Genomic DNA, 21937 nt, shown 5'->3' with positions numbered 1-21937 from the left:
TGATAAGGACATGCTATTTCACGAGGGCTGAGAAAAACGCTGTTGTACACTGTAGGCATTTCTGCTGGCTTTCCTTCATCTCCTGCGGGTGCCCCTCCTCCATTTTGTTTTCCTTTTTCACAAGTTTTCTGGTTGTGCTCTCTCTTGACCTCACTGTGTGAGCTTGTAGCCACACAGGACACTTGCAAGAGCAGAAAGCACTGCTGTTGGATTAAAGCAAGAGCACACAAGTCAGGAAAGAGCCTGCAAAGGCAGCAGAAGGAAAGAGGAGGTCTGCAGATTTTTTCTGTAAAATAATGCAGTAATCTTAAAACAGGGCTTGAGTTTTGTACAGATTGTTTGACATGTAATTTTGAAAGATAGCACAGCTATTTGTGAAAAATCCCTAAATAGATTTCGTTAAGATCTGTTTTTTCTCTTGTGATTTGTTATTACAATTCAGAAGAAATAAGACTAGAGAAATAAGAATAAGCACTCTCAGTCTGAAAAGACAAACAAGCACCAAATAGAAGGATTATTTTCTTTCTATTTTTTTCATGGCAAACAGGTTTCCCCAAAATAAACCTTTGAAAACCATGTGACATAATATAAATATTAATTTGTCCCTGCAAAATAACGGCTTTTATTTATTTCTAAGATATTACATCTCTGATGTGTATAAATATGCTTTTTTATTCAGAAGTTGACCTTAACTTAGTGTTTTATAATAATGATATTTTAGAACCTTTTATTAATATATTTAACCTATTTCTTTGCATTAGTATTCCAGGTTGCATGTTTTGTAAAATAGTGTGTCCAAATACAGAATGTAAACAGAAGGTACTTGTACTTTTGTGATAAAGTGTGCTTATTCCTGCCTAGTGAGTATATGATGAAACTCTTCAAAAGGGTTATAGAAAGTGCTTCTGGAGACAAGCATAAGAAACTTTCATTTCTCTTGTCCTTATGTCTCCAAAGTCATACCCACCTTGAGTTTGATTTTCATCTTCCCTTTGATAGGGTTTGAACACTACCATTTGTTAACCTTGTCATACACCTGGACAGCAGGGAACGTGTTCTGCACTTGGTATTTCATTTCCATGTTTATCAGTCGTGGTTCTCGGTGAGGAGAGGCATTCACAAGTTTTGTGAATATCTGATAGCAGCGTCTCCTTAATACTGTGTTCAGTGGCTTTGGGCAAGTTTTCTAAGAGAAAGGACATGCTGCATTACTTTATTTTGCTGTACCTGTTTGATTTTTACATGTCTGACTACGGATTCAGTTTCTTGGCAACTGATTGTCTGTTATATTAAAAAGTAGCACAGAGATTTCTCTCAGGATGCAGAGCTGAGCAAGGAGCACTGCTGAGCTGTGCTCACGGATACCAGGGTACCTGTTCTTGCTTAAACTAGGGCATGGGCTAGCTGTATGTAACTTCTGCAAGCACCTGCCTGACCAGGAACAGAAACTCTCCCAGTTAGCAAACCAATATTGCTCACTCTGTGGGCTTTAAGACTGCATCTAGTGATAAATAACCTCGGCTCAGGGCAGGCTGAGGCAGTGGAGTGTGATCTCCTGTCGTGTGAGAGGTTGCACGTTATTCCCTGTGTTGGTTTTTTGCCCTCCCCACAGCAACCTTTACTGCATTTGGCACGCGGAGGAGGGCCCTGCTCCCATCAGCAGTCAGAACACAGCCACCCTGACTTTTGGGAATGGGGCAGAAGTGGGGAAGGAAAGAATGTTGCCAGATGAACATTAAATTATATTGTGCTACCTTGCTTCAGAACCAGGGAAAGATGCCCAAGCTGTTGATTAGAGGCATGTGTGTAGCCTGAGACCGCAGAGACTTGATGGGTGCATGTGTCTGCCAGCAGATGTTGGCAGGAACCAGTGAAGCACCATGTTTGTGGTAATGGTAACATCCCTGTAATTCACACTGGTTCATGGATTTGTTAAAAATTTATTTATCACTGTTAATGTTATCACCACCTTTAAGTTTAATAATAACAGATTGCAAAGACGGGTATTTTGTTCCCTTTCCAAAAGGAGCAGGACACAGTAAATTTTAGAAGATGAAAGGTGCTACAGTGGGTAAATCCACACCAGGTTTAGTCTGTACCTGGTTAAGGGCAGCTGTGCAATAGGTCTCCCAGTGCACAGGTGGAATAGAGGCATTTGACAGTAGTGTGGTGGCTTGAACTGCAGGTGAAAGTGTCCTGAGCTGTGTCCTGTTTAATGTGATTGAGCAAAGTACTTGTGCCATGTGGGAGGTAACAGCAATTCACTCAGCACACGTGCAAATGCCATGTGTGGATGCACTGACTCATGTTAATGTAATTACCTCACTGTAATTGAGTTAAGTACAATTGATTTAACAGTAGTGAAGATGAGCCCACAGTTACAGTCTAAAATGTGAGTACATATTTGATTGTCAGGTTTGCTGTTTCTTGCTGGAGGTTGAAATTTTTCTTCATAATACAGTGGCTGAAGAATGTGCTTAACTTTCGCCCCATCCACAGTCTGAGTGGAACTTAGGATGGTACTTCGTGTTTTCTTGCATGTATTTTCCAAATACTCTGTGAGCTATTGATAATACACCTTTTGCAGAGCAGGAGGAATCAGCACAGTGTGCTCAGCACCACTTTATTTGTCAGCTGCTGTGTAGGCTGGGTTCTGATACTGAAGTAGAATGTCTTTTCTTGTCACTCAGTTGCTTTTGGGAGGATCTCATGGCAATAATTTTTAAAACCCCGTGGTCCGCTGCTCCACAAACTCAATCTTTTCTCAGAAATGTTCTTCATTTCCGCTTTATATTAGTTCCTAGATGCTAAGAAGCTCAACTATTTACTCAGACTTAATCCAACAGTACTTGCCATCTCTAGTTCAGTATGTTAGCACTTACTAATTCATGATTTTATAGGCACTAGAAGTGTGAAGATGATATGAGAAAGGGGTTGAAAAAAACTTGCCTCTTGACTGGCTCATCAGTTACTAAGTTTATCAGATCTTAATTGTATAGATTTGGTATATTATGTTAATACAAACAAATTTACTTCCCAGTGAAGTGCAAAGTAAACTTTGAATTTATTTTTTTTTTAGCGGTCCTGAACTGGTCTTTGTCATTACTGATAGAAAGGCTTTGTGATATATTCAAAATTTTCCATGAAGGGTTAATCTGTGTCCCTCTGGGTTCTGACCACAGTGTGTGAATACCTGAGTGAAACATCCCACAAAGAAAAATATTTTGAAATTGCTTTTAATTACTAAACTTGATTTATCTTTTAGAGTTAAATTTAACTGATGCTCTTAGGGTCTGATTTGACATAGTTTAGCACATTTAGGTTCACTGCATCAGAAGGAGCAGCCTTACTTTCTTTGCTCTTTCTGTGCTGGCCCAGGCTCCAGCATCAAGCAGTTTAGCAAGTTAAACTTGTTTTAAAAACAAAACACACACAACCCCACCTTTTTTCTTTTTTTTTAAATTACATTTGTGTGGACATTGCTACCTCAATTGGTGATGATTCAGATGATTGCCAAACCTGGTACAGTGGGTGAAGGAAAGAATCTGCATTTCCAGCAGAAAAGAGCAGAAGGGAGCTTCTCCTTTTTCCTGACAAGGCCATTGTGTAAATTAAAAAATTATGTTAATGAATTTATATAATTTTAGTTGTGTTGGCTTTTCAGGAACAGTTTCTGAAAACAGGATATTCTGAAAATAGAATATTCTGTATGTATCTACACACAGATATTCATATCCTTCTCTTTGTCTACAAGTACTGATGGAATTTTGATGTAATGATGTAAGATATTAGAGATTCAGGCTGCTGTTTAAAGAGCCAACTACTTTTACTTTATGATCAGTTCATTTGCAATGGGTTGGTTTGTTTGTTTTTAAGAACCAAAATGTCATATTTGGCCAAAAACCTTGCATGGATAACTTCTTATATTAACTGTAATGGAGCAGAAAAATATCAGGAACAAGCCCAAAATATTCTATACAGCTGTGATTACAGGTTGTTGCAGCATAAAATACAGTTCGTATGTCTTACAAATCTAAGCACATTATCAAGCATATTACTATTTCTTTATTAGAAATTCCAGTTAACCCTGAAGTTGAAGCATGTTAAGGAAGCTAAAAATAGTCTTGATGTGTAGATGATTCAGTCAGAAGTTGCTCCAGACTTGGGAGTAGGCTGTATCAGAAATGATGCAGTAACGCTATTTGATGTAGAAAAACACAAAACAGGTGCAGCAAGTGTTTTTTTTTATATGAGGTGATTAATAATGCATTCTGGTGGGTGAGAGTTCTTCATATTTCAGAAAAACACCACTGATGGCCATTTATCTAGTAGTAATAGTTTACACCATGAGACTTGGTGAGTGAAGCTCCTGTTGGCTGCTCTGAGTTTTATCTTGGTTTGAAGCATGGAGCCATTTTGACCAGCCAAGAAAGATACCTTTTTCTATGAATTTTAAGGGCTTGGATAGTTGTTCAAACACCATTAACTGTAATTGATACCAAGCCCTGTGTGAGTCTTTGTATAAACATGACCAGTGTTTCTGCCTTTATGTCCAACTGGGGCATGAAGGCAGAAAACCAAAGGCACCAGTGCAAGGAAAGGGACTCTTGTGACATTTGAAGTGCAAGCAATCCAGACCTTCAGCAGGCAAGCTCTGGGCTCTGTATTTATCAGAAACTTTTAACAACACTTTAAAATCTTCTCCCTTCAGCAAAATTTGTGCTCCCTAAACAGGGAAGTGTCATGTGTTAGCAAGCACTGAGGCAGGCTGCACTGGTAACCTGTCCAGCCTCTCTCAGGCTGAATCCATGACCCAGCTGCTTCCTGGCTCTGAGTCATCCTGTCTCTTGTAAAAGGATCCTGTGATGTTCCTGCTCAGCAAGTGCAACTGGGCTCATAACTGCCATTTTTTCCCTTAACAGCAGTGATGTGTTAATCAGTGACCAGAAATGACCTTCAAACAGACGTATAATTTTTATAGAACTAAAAGCAACAGAGGGAAAAGTATCTTAAAATCACAAGCCACAGAGCATGTGACTGAAGAGCAGTGCTATGTAATTTAATGGGCTAAGTAACACCCATTTTCTCCAGGTGGCTGTGATGGAGTCTCTCTGGGCTGGTCCATCTTTCTAGTTTCTGAGCAGGGACCCTGCCCTTTCCTTTGAGAATGACTTTTCTCATTCTTCAGAGTTAGTTTTTTCCAACTAGAAGATCCATGTTACTTTATCCAGGATCCTAGGATTTGACCCAGTTGTTGCATGTGGCTTAGCTGGGCTGTTCTTATGAGAGCACTGCTGGAGAGCTCTCTGTCACTGTCCTGGCCATGTGTTTGCTTGACTGATTATACATAGCCAGTTGTGTGTCCTTTTCACCAGACAACAAATGGCTTTGCTACTGGTTTTGATTTTATATGTGATAAGCCTTCATTTTTATCATATCAGGCAATGAGAAATGGATTGGATAAGAGTGTTATTTCCCAGGAGAGACACCTGTGACTTAACTATCTGTGAGTACATTCACAGTATGTTTTCTTTGATGAGAAAGAAAAGTTTTTAGATGCCCATTTTTCTTCTGTGCCCTTTGGAAGACAGGACAGCAAGATTTTTAGTTTTTATAAGCTGCATGGGAAAGCAGTCAATCCCCATTGTTACTCTCTAGAAAAGTTTCTCATTCACATTAGGTTATGTCATTTGAGAAAAAATACCAGGTCTTAAAGCTGTGCTTTTATATCACTGATGATTTTTACTTCTTTAACTCTCTTCTAAACAGCTGAATTGAAAACTGAAATATTTTACTGATATGGGACTAATTCTTGCATCTTCTGGTAGTCTTAACTTTAGTTGCTTACAGGAGGGAAACCTGAGGTCTTGAGTCTGTGAAAATCATATATCTTCCAGCTCTGCATCCATTTTTATGGTGTCTCTTCTCTATGTATTTGAATGTCCTAACAGCCAAGCACTGCCCCTCTCTCACTTTTAAGTTTCCCATGTTTGTTGTTAACTTCAGGGGCTTATTTCTTTGAAAATACTTGATTGTGATTAATCAAGTTAATATGTGTTAACAGTAAAAAAAAAACCACAAAAATCAAGGCTTTAATTTTTTGTAGTCTTGACTTTGTTTTCTTGTAAACATTTTTTACAATTTCTTATCTCAAAAATATCTTGCCTGCCTATGTAACAGACATTTATGCACCTGGATACTCTGAAAAATATTCCCATGTTTACAGAACAAAGCCAGTCATAAGAAATCCCACGTGCTATATGAACTGCAGAAACCTGACAGGTGACTAATCATAAATATAATCTTATTATTTTCTTGCTTTCTTAAAATAATTATTTGCATGATCTAGTGGTCACACCTAAGTGTGGATGTGCAAAAGTATCATGTAGCTATAAGGGATTAAAACTGGTTTGCTAGTTTGTCCTTAAGATCTGTTGAATTGACCTGTTTAGGAAAGTGAGATAAATTATATCAGATTGGTCTCAAAATCAGTCACTATCCTAAGTTTTGTGTTGTTTTGTTTGGTTTTTTCTCCTGTGTCTCTGTCCATGAGCACATTTTGCTCGTGAGTGGAGTGTTTACCAAGTCTACACAGTCCTCTAGCCCATGATACTTACTGTTCTTGGAGGAGGTGGTTGTTTGTCTGTGGCTCTTTTTCTGTGCCAGTTTTCTGCCAGGGTATGGAAACATATTCCAGGTACATTTCTTGCCCATGGTGTCCACTCTCCTGCCCAGCTGTGCTGTGTCACAGTGCCTGTGAGTGCATTGCTGCACAGCCTGCCAGCTCTTCATGCAGCCTTAAAGCCAGTCCTGGAGATGCATTCTGTTCTCTGACATGGAAGTGGTAGTACAAAGCTTTGTCTTCTTCTTCCTGCTCTATAAGGTGGTTGTCAGCTTCTGGAATGCACTACTTCTTCATGGATACAGACATTAGTAATGTATTTTTTAGCCTTCAAAACACCTAAAAAGCAGATTTATCAGGTTCAGTTTGTCAGCATAGTGAACAGAATCACAGTATGTTAGCATTTACTGATCCATTATTATTTTTTGCAAGAGCTCTACCACAAAATATTTTCTTAGACTGTGCCTGTCTAATTAGACCTATTTATTGTGTTATCCAAATTTGCTGAAACATTTTTCCAGAGGAGATCATAGCATCACACTGACACCTTTGTTGGTTTTGGTTGGTGAAAAATTCTTACCTGCTTATCTGTTTATGCCTTTTGTCCTTTATATGTTCTATGAGAGCAAGTGAGACTCTCCATTGTTCACGTTCCTATGGGCTAAGGCAGGCAGGTCTGCTCACCAGCTTATCCCTGTGCACCCTCTGTACAACCCCATGGCTCTCAGGCCTCCTCTTGCATGGCAGGAGGGGCACCTACAGTCAGAATCTGTATTTCCTCCCTCCTATTGCATGGAGCCTGGATGAACCAACAACTGTTAGATCCTGATCATCCCCATTCTTACCTGTAGCAGCGTTGAGTCCCCACCTGAAGGTGGAGATGGCTTTTGCCTGAGTGTGCAAAATCTGACTTGGATTAAAAGCTGTATTTTACCAGCTGTCCAGACCTGGTGGAAATAGAGCACAGCTATTTCACATAATAGTTTCACCTACCATCTTTTACCAAAGCCTGAGTCATTCCCACACATAGGTGATTGTTCCTGATTTACTTCCCTGCATCTTCACAGCTATTTATAGCTATAACTGAGTCAAAGACTGCACAAATGGATGTTGGCCCATGCTCAGGTGAATCTACTGATAATCATTAGAGTTTATTTAACGAGTGCTTGAGCACTTGGTCAGAAGTCTTCCTTCTCCTGTATCTTTCTTCCTGATCCTCCTCTCTTCCTCTCCCAATGGGAGCTGTTTCTGCAAGAACTGCTGGGCACATGCATCTGGTATAGGTTCTGCCTGGATTTAAAAAAGCCTTTGTGGTTCAATACTGCAGCATACCTGTTCTGCCGTAGTGTGGTATGGACAAGAGACATCTGCCAAACTCCAGTTACTGACAAGTCACGTTTTCTGCCAGCAAGAGCTTCCCGGCTAACCTCTATTATGCTTTGCAATGGACACTTTGTGTGGCCCAGTGCTTAATTTGGTTGCTGTTGGATTGATCAATTTGATGAAGCTAGGTTATGGAGTTGCCTTTAAGTGACATGTGTGTTTTCACATGCTCATGCACATGTATGTGAACTGTGATAAGGGAATACTGAGTTTGTGCAATCAAAGAGGAGCACATAGATGATACTGAAGCCTGATCCTCCTCTCTTCCTCTCCCAATGGGAGCTGTTTCTGCAAGAACTGCTGGGCACATGCATCTGGTATAGGTTCTGCCTGGATTTAAAAAAGCCTTTGTGGTTCAATACTGCAGCATACCTGTTCTGCCGTAGTGTGGTATGGACAAGAGACATCTGCCAAACTCCAGTTACTGACAAGTCACGTTTTCTGCCAGCAAGAGCTTCCCGGCTAACCTCTATTATGCTTTGCAATGGACACTTTGTGTGGCCCAGTGCTTAATTTGGTTGCTGTTGGATTGATCAATTTGATGAAGCTAGGTTATGGAGTTGCCTTTAAGTGACATGTGTGTTTTCACATGCTCATGCACATGTATGTGAACTGTGATAAGGGAATACTGAGTTTGTGCAGTCAAGGAGGAGCACATAGATGATACTGAAGTCACACACCTAACAAGTCTAACCCTTTTTTATTTCTCTCACTTAAATTTCTACTCACTTGATTTTTATGGTCACCTATTACCTGCCCTCTTCCATTCCATAATGTGCTGTGCTTTCAGCTACAAATGGCTGCATCTTACATAGTAGCCAGAATATAAATGTTGTATGGTCATATGTCACTGAAAGGAGTCTAGAAAAAGAAATAATGCACAGAATTTTTTGTTTCCCACATCTTAGCTGGGTTTCTTACATTACAGTTGCTATATGATGTAGCTCTGATTTTAGTCTTTGGAACTTTTTCTTTCAAACAGTCCAATAAAAATAAAGCCTGGGATTTGTTTACTTCTGGTATTAAAAGCAAACAGTGCAGGGAGCAGACCACTTTTATTGGACCTGAAAAGGAATAATACAGATGGTAGAGATCTCAGGCTGCATTTTGTTTATTATGGATTTCATGTTTTTGGGGGTACTGAGCTGTTGGTGTGGGTAGGGAAGGGGAGGGGTGGAAGCTTTCACTGATGTTATGGTTGTCTGTGAGAACAGACTATTACACCAATGCAGCAAAAAGACTAAACGGAAATGTAAATATGCAGTAGTGAAAAAAATGCAATTTTGTATAGTTCTGAGTTTTTTGTCCAATATGTAGTGTAACGTTATGAGGAAGAAAAGTCTTCAGCCAGAACTAGGAGGAATAATATGGTTATGACTGATTGAATCTTACTACAGATGGGTACAATAGAAATAAATTTATTGGAAATTAAGAAAATGAAAATACTGCAAAGCCAAGTCTGGTAATTCCTTGAGCTGGAAAGGTTATCTGGAAGAGAACATTATCAATCAGATTTGTGCTTCCTTTGTCAGGCAGGATCTGTGCCCCTAACAGACAGGGAAAACCTGAGTGCCACCAGTGCCCTGTGAAACATCTGGCTTCTAGTATTGAAAGACATGGGTACAATAGAAATAAATTTATTGGAAATTAAGAAAATGTAAATACTGCAAAGCCAAGTCTGGTAATTCCTTGAGCTGGAAAGGTTATCTGGAAGAGAACATTCTCAATCAAATTTGTGCTTCCTTTGTCAGGCAGGATCTGTGCCCCTAACAGACAGGGAAAACCTGAGTGTGCCATACGTGCCACCAGTGCCCTGTGAAACAGCAGGCTTCTAGTAGTGAAAGAACGACAGATATTGGAAGGATGTTACTAGGTGAGGCAGATAAACCATAAATGTGTGTTTGGAAGGATTTCTCCTGTGGATTGTCATTGCCTGTGTTTCACAATGAGATGTGTCTGGCGTGTCTGAGGTGTAATCAGCCCACAAAGCAAACCCGTTCAGAATTAGCAGGGTGATGCTGCTGGGTCTGCTCTCCTCCACGAGTGTTGATGGGAGCTGTGTCAGCACACTGCAAGAGGCAGGACTTGTCCTTAAGGAACCCCTTTGTGTCTTCCTGCTGCAGCTGGTCTGACCCTCTTCCAGGAGGCCTCAGAAAACATTTACATTCTTTGCCAGAGCATGCTAAAATTAGGACATAAAAATGACAGATTCAATAATGGAGTCTCAATATTTAAGTAGTGTTGTATTTTCTGCAATCTGAATTGAAGCCAATGTTATTGTCATTTGATTGATGCGGTTGGATGTATGATATTCCAGTTTCACAGTTACTTCCTACCTAAATACACATATTCATAACCATAGTAATAAAACAGTATTTTAAAAGTAAAGTTTTTCAAGGATTTCTTAGTACCTCTCCAATACCTATGCTAACATTAAACAGTTTATAATTTATAATTAAAATCCTTAGCTCTCGTCCATAAAAATCACTTTAATTTGCCTTCCATTTACTTGAGAAGGGTTTTGCCTCAAATGCTCTTTTCTCATTTTTATCACTGTAAATGCAGAGGTGTTTCATTGAAACACAGGTTGTGTCTTTTGTAACAGAATATAGGTTTGATAACAAAAGTGGCTCCAAACCAACAATTTCTGTCAGTTTTTAAAATGCAGCTGTTTAGGGAATTTGTTCACAGTAAAGTTAAAAATTAGGTATTCTCCCAAATCCTAAGTTAAAAGGGCTGCTAAGTTGAAGTTACTTTTTGAATCCTCAATGCTATCTCCTCTCCCTGATGTGTATTTCTAAAAGATAGTTTAATTTGAAGTCAGCCACTCATTTCCTGACTTGTATTACTAGTTTCACTGGTATCTAGCACCTTGATTATCATGCCATGATCATCTGCCACTCCCTCCTCTCAAAAAGAAAAAGTGATTAATGTTTAAAGTATAAAATAACCTTGTGCTTGTTCTTCATCCAAACCAAATGGGTTCTTTTGTTCAGATATCTGAATACCTAATAGATACTTGTAATTCTGATAAAATTCTATCAAATAAAATATAGCTGCCTAGAAGTTGGTAGAATTGATGTCATGCTAGATTACCTCATTCTAACAAAAAAAAAAAATTAAGTTGAGTAAATGTGTGTAACATGCTGCACAAGAATAGCTAAGGAAGCCATAATTAAGGAATCACAGAAGTACTAAGGACCTTGAATTCTAAGTTAGGAATTGTTAATACAGTGTAAATGTTGCTGTTAATTTTTCTTTTATTGTTAAGGTAAAAGGGTTTTTGTTTACAGTACAGATAATGTTGTGAAAAGAAGTAATCATCCCCAACAAAAAATTCAGCCTATTTATTGCTTGTTTTATAGGCAATATTTGAACCTCACCAATTTTGTCAGATAGTCTTGTTTTATTCTTGTATGCATGGAGACTTTGATTTTAGTAAACAAATTTTCTAACCAGTATTTTGTTTTTGTCTTTTGCTTGTATATTGGCATATTAAGTAAACAGAATTTAAAAATAGATGGTAAATATAGTTTCTGACCTCCAAATGGTTTAGCAGCATTGATGTATTGCCTGTGGATGGCTTCTTTTGTCGTTTGTGTAGGACCTTGCACAGTGCAATGTGAGTCCTTGGTGGGAAGCAAGGACACCTGTACCATAAAAGTGAAAACTATGTTTGCCCAAAAGCTGGTGAATAGTTCAAGAGAGGTGTCTGTTTACAAGATAATGGATTTTTATCTTTGAATTGCTTAGGGCATGGTTACTCTCAGTTGGCTAAAATACCAAGCATGTTCACTTACTCCCTCACTCCCTGGCTCAGAGGAGCTCTCAAGCAGACAGCGTTTTTCTCTGAAGAATTAGAAGAGGCCATTGAAGCATGGAGGAGCTTTGCACTAAAGCAGCTGATGGTAGTTTTCAGAAAACATTCTCTGCAGCCTGGTCTCGGGTTTCTGAGGTGAAGGTGCTGTGCTGGGCTGGCAGGTTCCTGTTCTCAGCCCAGGGCCTGGAGAGGGTGGAAGTGATATGAGGACAGTTTTTCAGACTCCAGCTCGTAGGTAGCTGGGGAGGAAGAGAAAAAAGGAGGTAGGGGCAGGGGTGGACTGCCAGCATGAGCCAAGCCAGGATTTGCCTGTAAACCTTCGTTCTGCTCCCAGTACTTGACTGGGAAGAGGGAGCAGCTGGCTTGTCTGGGGCTTTGGCTACATTCCATCAGGATCCCACAACCATCCACTCTTTCCTCCATCCTTACCACCCCAGAGTCCTACCTCAATTTACCGCTCACAAGTAAGATTCTTTTTGTCCTGGTTATTAGCCTGTATCTGCAAACATAACCCTGCTACCCTTGCCTTAATTTTCTGTTTCCCTTTTGGGCTGCAGAATTGTTGATGGCTACATGTTACACAACACTTCAGGAGGAAAGAGGTGGGTCAGGATAACTGGGATATATTTTGCCATGAGAATTGGGGGAGATGGAGGTTTTGCCATGAGAATAGGAGGTTCAGGATGTTGCTGATGCCATATGTATGCTGATTTGCTGATTCATTTGTTTAAAATGCAAGGGGGTTTTAGTGTCAGCCTGTGGCTCTTGTAGCTGACCACAGTGTTAGCCATTCTTCTGTTTACCAGTGAAGTGTGAACCACGTAATTTTCTCATGTGTGGGGTTACAAAACCGTGGATGAACTGCTTTCTCATAATTTTCCTGGTACCATTTTGCAGCTGGTATACAAATTAAAAGTTAAGAACAGCTTCCTCATAGATGGATGTTAAGGGTCTCCAGAAAGAAAACATCGCTCTCAGGCCACTTTTATGGAGAGGAAGGGAAAGGTGCATGTGCAGAGAGACATCCTGCTACATCTGAATTAGCAGATCACAATCTGGGCCTAATTTATTTTTAATTATATGCAGTGTCTTGGGGTGGTGGGAGGTGGTGAGGGAGGTGGATAAAAAACCTTTATATAGCTTAAACATCTCTTGAGATGGGGGTTGTCATTCTTGTGCGTGGGGGTATATAGAGGAGCCCAGAAATTAAGGTCACAGACATCATAGGGCAGGCATGGAAAATAAAGGTGCTGCAGTTGTTTCTGGAAACATGGTTAATGACACCAGAAAGGTGTAGTATATCTGCAGGAAACTGTGGTTTAGGTGACATAACTCTACCATTGACTCTCTGCTTTCTACCACAATACATTTTCAGTACTTGAAAAATGCAGCAGACTGTGACTTGTACATTGCGCCTTCCTGTGCTTTTGATTTCCACCTCTGTGGAATGATGTACACTGAAGTTGGCTAATTTTTAGATCTGCTAGAAGAGAACTGTGTTTCAGTATATTCAGCGTGGTTTATAAAATGAGTCAAGCATAGCCATGCTGTGTTCTGTCCTCACTACTAAACTTGCAGGAGACATACCTGACAGGAGACCTCTTAGCCAAATCCATCTTGCAGGTTTCACTGTATTTGTATCCATTCTGGAAGAAATTAGAGCAGTGGACTTGGTGGTATTAATGGATTTTCTGGTGGCCCACTCTGGTTTTCTTCCTTCCTTTTTTTATTTTTCTTCCTCCCAGAAGAGAAAGAGAAAATGTCTAGGATTCTGTATGATACCTCCTTTCTTCGTGTAATAGATGAGCTGCAGGAGTGGCTTGTTTTGACCTTTGCGTTGGAAGTTTGTGGTTTTTTAACAGAGAGGAGGTTTGAAAAATACTATGCCTAGGTGGACACTACACAAGTATGCAGCTCATGAATTTTTCAGTTTGTTGCACGTTATCAGGGGAAGAGGTGCACCAAAGAGTCTGATGATGGTGTTCTTCCCTCTTGGGAAGTTTTCCACTTGTCACTAAAATGGATTGAATACCAGGATGTCTTGGAGAGTCTGGTCAGCTGGACATTAGGGCCTCATATTCTGGAAGAATAAAAATTGGGGGGTGGGGAAGAAAGAGCCTCATCCTAATGAAAACAGAAAGAAGATAATCTGCCCTCTTTATTGATTGCATGAGAGGTCATGTTTGTTTGTTCCTAATCTTTGTAGAAAAGAGCCTTCGGGTTTCTGCGTTACAGCAGATGAGTATTTGGGACAGAGAAAGAGGTGGTTTCAGTTGCATGGGGTGACTGCACTTGCCTGAGGGTAGAATAGCTCAGTGGTGAGTGAAGGAAGGAAAGGGCCCCCATCCTGGGGTGTCTGTGGGGCTCCCAAAAGCAGTTCAGTCAGCTGGTAGCAAGGGAATGCTTGCTGGGAGGGAGCTTGGAGGTATTAGACCATCAGGAGACCATCAAGAGAAGATGCTTCTCAGTGGAGGAACTTCCGAGGGTCTGGGATTAATAGTGTGAGATTAAACTATCTGAGATTAATAGTGTGGTTTCTGGAGATCACTGAAACGATGTAAGTGTTGGCAAGGTGCTGCGCAGGACAGCCTTACCTGCCATGGCTGCACATTCACAAGGCTTCTTTTGAGATGTGCTGGTGGGTTTTTTGACTGCATAGAACTGATTCAGGGAGCAGAAACAAAGCAGAAACCTGGCACTGCCAAGGAGAGCTAAACGGTTTGCTTCCTGAGTCAACGCGAGGCTTTGGTGGGAAAAGAGGAACTTCCCTTTTGAAACTGACTGAAGTGAGTCAATTCTCTCTTGTGCCTAGTGTGACTGATGAGAAAATACTTAAACTAAGAAACGAGAGAAGAGACTGGTTTGATTTTCATGCCTGGTATTAAAGCACAGAACAAGGAAAACTCGGTAAATGAGAATTGCATATGCAGTAACATAAATGGTCAATGAAAAGGAGAAAAGGGTGAAAATCACTAGCAGAACGCTAGTTGTGTAGGTGCTACACTAACAAAAATGCACTTACTAAAGCAGGAAAAGAGGGTTAGGTGAGGAGGAAAAGCAAAAGATATGTTTAACATCCAGACTCTTTTTATTAGTGTACAAAATCAGAGCAGCCGCTGCTGGATGTGTAACCAGATACAGAGACAGCAAGAAGGTAGCCAGATTGCGTTCATGGCCTGAACACAAATACTTAAAATTATGCAGAAAATTGGTAAGGTTTTATCGGTGAAGTTGGCACCTTGGAAACAAAGAGTAGCATGGACACAGTAGAATCTGTTTGGCCAAAATCACTTTGTGAAGGAATTATGAGAGACTTGTTGTAGATCTCTAGCTTAGATTTATATACAGACAACATGTCTAATAATATAATATAATAATGTGGGGTTTTTTGTATGCAACCATCAATAGCTTTCTTGAGTAGAAGTTGTGTTATTTTGGGCTTGAAAGGAATTGCTGACCCTACAGAAAACATGCTTGTTTAAAAAATGGAGGTAAAACATGAACTGTGTTTACTTGGTGTAAGTTAAATGAGATAACAGAAAGTTGTAATTATTTTAAGATACATGTGGTAAATTTAAGAGAACTGTTTAGTAAACATAGGTGAGCTGAAGTACTGAAGACTTAAATAGAGAAAAGGTTCAACTTGAAACACAAGTAAAGGAAAAGGAGAATTGTGGCAAATTACCTAATCGTTCTAGCAGAGACCCTTTTATTGGGAGGGATAGTGTGTTGAGAAAAGGTAATGCAAAAAAGGAATAGATTATCAAAAGAAATCACTTCTTGGAAGTTGTGATGGAACAAGAACTGTAAGTATTAAGCTGAGATAGAATTCATTTAAAATTCTTAAAAGTTAAAGCAGTTAATAGAAGTTTCTTAGATACATAAATTAAGAAAGAAGAAATCCTTCTGTTGTATAGGGAGGGTGGTTTTGAATTAGACAGAGCCTTTTGTTCAAAAGTTAAATAAATACCTTTGCACACTTCTCAGTAAGAAAAATAACAGTGTGGGGACAGCGACAGGATGATGAATGGAAACAAGGTTATGAACATGACTACGGTCATGGTGGAAATTCAAGACAGAAACAAATTCCAAGTAAATAAAGGTGTGAAATTGCAGTGTACCAGCTGCATGTGGTTACTGCCTACATACCAGCTCTTTCCCTACTGTAAAGTTACTTGCAGTAGCTCACCCTTTCTCATAAATATTTTATACATGTAGTGTACATGGCTCTTCCTTGTCTTAGAGCTAAAGTGCAAATCAAAAAGCTACAAAACGAGTAGTGTTTTGTAGCTTTTTGAAAGTTACTTTATGTTAAGGTTTGGGAAAAAAAGCGTAATGCTGTACAGTTTGCTTTTTTATATAGAATATTGAGGAGCACATTCTCATCTCAAAAAATTGCTGTTTCCACTCTGTATGCCCCAGAGCTCGTTGAACTTCTCTGTGAATAGATTTAGCTCACTGGAAAAACAAAAATCTATCTCTGTTTCCTCTTCCTCTTATCCTCCCCCCTTCTTTTTAAACTGAGTTTGTTTCCTGTGAGATTAGCGAGTTAAATTGGCTTATGGGGAGGACCAAAAGAAGTGCCAGATTTGGTGCAAGATAAGCCTCTAGGAGCAGGAACAAGCCCTTGAGGGTCAGCAGGAGCAGTGTTGAGGTGTTTTGCAAGTTCCCAGTCTTCAAATCCTGTGTTAGTGCACAGAGCTGCACATTGCCCTTGGAGGGGCTGTTGTTCAGGGTAGTGAATTTTGTGTTGGCTTTAGCATTCTGCCTGCGAAAATGCATGGTCTTCACAAACCTCCTACAATGAACTTTTGGTCAACAGCAAAAGTCCTCATAGCAGGACTTGTATCATGCAGCTGATACTATTCTGCATGGGTTTTGGTCTAATGCAAGGGAGGACACTAGTATGTATCCAGCGTAAATTGTTTTGCTTCTGGGTCCTCTTACTGTGTACCCTTGCTTTACTCAAATGTTGGTGGCTCTTGATGGAACTCTTAAGAGGTTGTTTGGAGAGATTTTCTTACAATCTTTATTGTTGTTGAGTTTTAGAATATGCTTTCCTTCATGTCTGGATTTAATTGTAGATAATTTTGGAGGGAAAATAGTTTTCTTACTTTGGGAAACTCAGCATACTGGTGGCATCTGGTCATTGTACTAAGCAATCAATCAATCAGTAGATAAAAAGGGTCAGAAATGAGAGATACAGAAAATAAACGAGGTAAGCAGAATGCCACCAAACAACTTTTCCCCCTCATCCCTCTAAAGGATTTAATGTCTGCAACAGCAGTTGTTCACAGCCCTGACTAGAAATGGCAAAGTTGTGATGAGGCACTTACTTTCCACACTTATTAAAAGTAATGCACGCATATCTGAGGCAATCAGGCCCCCTGTAATGATCCTTAATTCCAAACTTCCTTTCTTTTGTAGAGCCTGGTGAAAGCTGTAAACACTCCCTGACACTGCCCAGGAATTGGTGTGTTTCTTTGAGGACCATTTTGCTAATACAGTTTATACTTGTTAAGTTTTGATTTTTGTTTCATAGTAGGCAATGCTTTCCATGAACTTGTGATCATGGTGTTTTTTATTCATCTTTGTTATTACCAATACTACTACGAGATTGCCAGCATTTTGGACCAAGCCATTGCTTGTAACAGAGATGTGTGAGATATTACATTAGGGTATCTCTTTAAAAAACAAACAAACAAACAAACAAAAAATACACAACAAACCCCCCCCCCCAAAAAAAAAACCAAACAAAAAAAAAAAATCAGAAAAACCCCACCATAAATGGTCCTGTTGAATTGTCAAATTTAAAAAGAGGAAAAAAAAGCTCCAGTCTGAAACCACTGTATTGACTGTTGGTAAAAATAACAGTAAAGTCTCTGACAGCTGAAAGAGAGAAACAGGGAAAAGCATGTTGCTTTTAAGTTTTTCTCTTTGTTTGTTGGCGGTGTGCCCATACATCCCATTCAGGGCTCTAGAAATGGTTCACTGACTTGAAACTCTGCCTGCTTTTAATTGTGTCGGTTTTATTTGTTTAAGTAATGTGAGGAAAATACTGAGCTAGGTCTCTCAACATTAAATTATCAACTTTACAGACATTTTTTGTTCAACTCTTTAGACAAGTTAAGAGGGATTCAGGTTTTAGATTTGTTCTGCTGGTTTCCAAATGCCATTTTTTCACAATGGCTTTGAATTGTTTGTTACTGCACCCTCAGAGAATCTCACCATGAGCCATACATTTGCACAGTAAGTCAGAACCAAATCCATGTCCAACATTGAAAAGTTGTTGAGATCTACTCAAGCAGAGAATCTCACCATGAGCCATACATTTGCACAGTAAGTCAGACAGAACCAAATCCATGTCCAACGTTGAAAAGTTGTTGAGATCTACTCAATGAGAGAACTGTGCAAGTCATTTTGAAGTGGGTTTTTTCAACATTTTTTGTTGTTAAAAGTGCTTGAAATAAACACATGCAAAAACTGTACACCTGCATAACATGTGATTCATGAAAGCATGATTGTTGCTTTACTTAGGCTTTCAAAAGTTTAAAAATCTCTTGTAAATAAAGTGCTTTGTTTAGAAATTAACTTCTGTTGCTAACAGTGAAATGAGAAAAAAAACATTCTAGAATACTGATAATGCCCTGCTTTAAAGTGCTTTGTTTAGAAATTAACTTCTGTTGCTAACAGTGAAATGAGAAAAAAACATTCTAGAATACTAATAATGCCCTGGTTTAGGTTGCAGTTTAAGCAAGTATTTTGAGGTAAAGTAGAAGACAATGTTATGTGTGTCAGATATTAACCTTCTGACATTTTTTAATAATGGTGAAACTCAGGAAAAAAATGCATAACTCTTACTGAGACTTAACTGTATCTTCATTAAGCAGTAATTAAACAGGTAGACAAGCATCCATGCTGTGTTGAGTATTGCAGGAAAATAAGGGCTCGTGCCTTTGAGGTTCCCTTGTGATTAGCACCCATCTGTGTTGTACTGATTGTCTCGTTTTGGAACATTCAACTGTGTGCTTATTTTAGGACAGAATACACACTGTTCAGTTCTTTCCTTTCTTCAAGATTTCCCTGTTGGCCATAGAAGACTGAAGAGTTGTGGACAGACCTAAAGATGGGCTCACACCACAGGCAGTGTCTGTTTTTTCAGTTGAGGTGTGGTGGTGTCTTCTCTCAGCACATTCTGAACTTGGATGTTTCTTCATTGTGGCAAAGATCCCCTTATTGCTATACAGGCATTTCAAAGTGGAGAGCTTGCTTGAAATAATGCTGCCCACCTGGGTGGTTTGTTTCATTGGTTTGTGTACAATTGCTGTCCTCCAGTTGCATTAGTAAGAACATTTGCATATTTATTTTTTCATGCCTTAAGTTTTAATGTTTCAAAAAAGCCAAGCTAATGATTCAGGGAACAGATATATATTTCTTCTTTCATCTGTCCCACAGCCCTTTCCATGCTATTCCCCCCACCTTTTAAATAGTGCTCAACCTCTAGCCTATAAAATCAGCAATTTGTCTTGTGTTTCACACTGTTACATTTGTATGCGAGAGCCATGTCTACTAGAACTGCACAACTGGATAAGCAAAACCAGCCTTTTTCCTAATGAGTGAAGCGGAGTTCTTGGTTACTTTTGGCTACTGAAAAATTAAAAGCACCTGAGCCATTCAGTCAGACCAGCAGCAGTAGTAGTGTCTTGTGCTGGGTGCACTTGAGAGCTCAGGGTTTCAGGAATCTGAGGTATATGTGCTTTCACATGATTTCATTAAAATAAATATTCCAAATTATTTTAAAATTTATAACTTAGCCTATTAGTGCTGTGAAAAATAGACTTTGCAGTGGCACTCCTCTCCAGAAAAACAGGGAGAAGTTAAGTGACGCAGGTGCCCCAAGGTAGCTCTGCTGCAGAACCAGGAACTGTAATCCTGTTCTCCAGCCTCACCAGCACTGGGTTAAGATATCATAATCACAGGAAAGCTTAGGTTGGAAGGCTCCTCTTCATTTCATCTGGTTGGTTGAATATCTTGCTGAAAGCAAGGCCTTGGATAGGGTTATTCAGTGCCCTGGTAAGATGAGTCAACTATTTCCAGCAAAGGGAACTATTACTTTGGGCTTCTTTACTTAATTCCTTTCATAGTGAGAAATTTCTCCCTGTGTCTGAAGCTAGTTTGCTCTGTAGCAGCTCAGGGGGAACTGCTCTTGCTTTTGGTCCTGTTCTCTGTGCATCGTTGTGAAGAAACCAGCTCCCTCTTTGTGTGCTATGAACTGTGTAGGTGTCAGTTCTTGTGCTCTGCTAAAACAGTGTCTTGGTGCTGCAGACCTCCCATGAGTGCTTACAGGGAGCCCGTGTCAGGGATTGCCATCTGATTGTACATGTTCCTACTTGCACTTGTCAAGTAACAGATGCAAGTTGTGTGTCACTTGGCTTTTTTTGGCATGTGACTGATTTGGGATGGCACCTGCAGTGAAGATTTCCTTCTTGACTCCATGGTTCAGCCAAGTGAATGCTAGAAAATGGATTAAGAATCAGTCAGGATACATTTTTTCCTCTTTCCTCTGAGGCATTCATGAGCAAAGGAAGAAACTATGTGTTATAATTCTCCTGAAAGACTTCTGAATGTATGGAAATTGAGGTATTTTGTAATATTCTCTGTGAGTCCACTGATTTAATTCATGTACTGTGTAATTTCTAAAATAAAAGTGTACTGCAACCCCTTTATCTCCACCACCCCTAAAAACTTCCCTGTCATTTTACTTGATTATCATTTTATTTAAGAGTTTGATTAATCAGATATTTCCTGGAATGCTTACTTACTATTGTACATCATTTGTTTGGAATTGTGATGAAAATTTTCATTTTATTAGAATCACTGGTAAGCTCCTGTTGACGTCAGCTTGTCCAAGATTTTTCTACTGCAGTGTAATATTAAAATATTTATCAGCATTTATTTCACTTGCCCTGATGATAAAAATTTCCTTTTCTATGAATGAAAATATAAATCCATACCTAAATCATGGTAGGTAGATTATTGGTGTAGTCAACAGAAATTCAGCAGCTGACTAGGGATATTTGAATTGCCCATGTCAGCAGACTTTGTTCAGAGTGCCTTCCTCATGTCTCTCATGCTTGCTGTATCTTTGATTCATTTTTAGAGTAGTAGACCCATGTCTCAGATATAAAGAATGCAAATTATTAAAAGTTTGATCATAAATTAGTTTATTCTCTTTCCAGACCTTTTCACTTCCTGAGACATGTTAAGAATTTTCAAGGGTTTTAAGAATACAGCATTTCTTCTGCTTCATCTGTAGCATTCAACACGGAAAAGGAAAATGTTATTTCAGTTTTGCTGATACTGAAAATAGGTTCTTTTTACTTGTTTAGTGTTGAATGGGGTTTTCAGTGTATCCAGGACTATAATTTGTATTATCATCTGCTACAGCTCATGCAGAGGAAACTGTTGCTCCACTTTTATGTGTTGTAGATGGGGTAATTTTTCCTGTCGATTATAAATGTAAATACTGTTTTTAAGGCAATGGTAACCAAGAATATTTTTCCTATTTACAGAGCAAGCTTTACATGGAAGGATTTAGAAGCCTAAAAGAAGGAGAACCTGTGGAATTTACTTTTAAGAAATCTTCCAAAGGCCTTGAATCAATACGGGTAACAGGCCCTGGTGGGAGCCCCTGTTTAGGAAGTGAACGACGACCCAAAGGGAAGACAGTACAAAAAAGAAAACCAAAGGGAGATAGGTAATTACCTTACTTTGCTATTCCCTCTTTTTTTCCTTTTTCCTTTCAATTTTTTCTTGAAATTATGTTTTCAGTATTTGTTTGTGAAAGGAAACCCTTCTATGCAAATTTGGCTTTTACATGTAGCTTAGTAATTTTATTAAAACTGTATCTATACAACTACATCAATCACCCACTGATTAGTTTTACTTGAGAAGGTTTTATTCAATTAGAGGAAGCCTGCAGAGGAATATAATATTATTTTGAAGATATTGCTATTAGACTGAAGAGGTCAGTCTGAATACAGGTGAAATAATGTCATGTTTAGGTGAGAATTGTGCATGCTAAACAGACTATCAAAACTATCATTAAACTG

At 39.2% G+C, this 21937-nt stretch overlaps 1 protein-coding gene across 3 annotated transcripts in view; it reads left to right on the top strand.

Annotated features, from left to right (window-relative positions):
- LIN28B (lin-28 homolog B) overlaps positions 1–21937 on the top strand; it is a 99495-nt gene that overhangs the window by 35638 nt on the left and 41920 nt on the right. For all 3 annotated transcript variants that reach the window (XM_039728293.1, XM_039728304.1, XM_039728284.1), the window contains one exon: positions 21398–21582. In XM_039728293.1, coding sequence (XP_039584227.1) covers positions 21398–21582 — 185 coding nt within the window. The remainder of the gene's footprint in view (positions 1–21397; positions 21583–21937) is intronic.

Source organism: Passer montanus, unplaced genomic scaffold, assembly GCF_014805655.1.
Source record: "Passer montanus isolate IOZ18808 unplaced genomic scaffold, ASM1480565v1 scaffold11, whole genome shotgun sequence".
NCBI classification, from domain to species: Eukaryota; Metazoa; Chordata; class Aves; order Passeriformes; family Passeridae; genus Passer; species Passer montanus.
The sequence above is the reverse complement of the archived record's forward strand: the minus strand, read 5'-3'. Positions and strand labels throughout refer to the sequence as shown.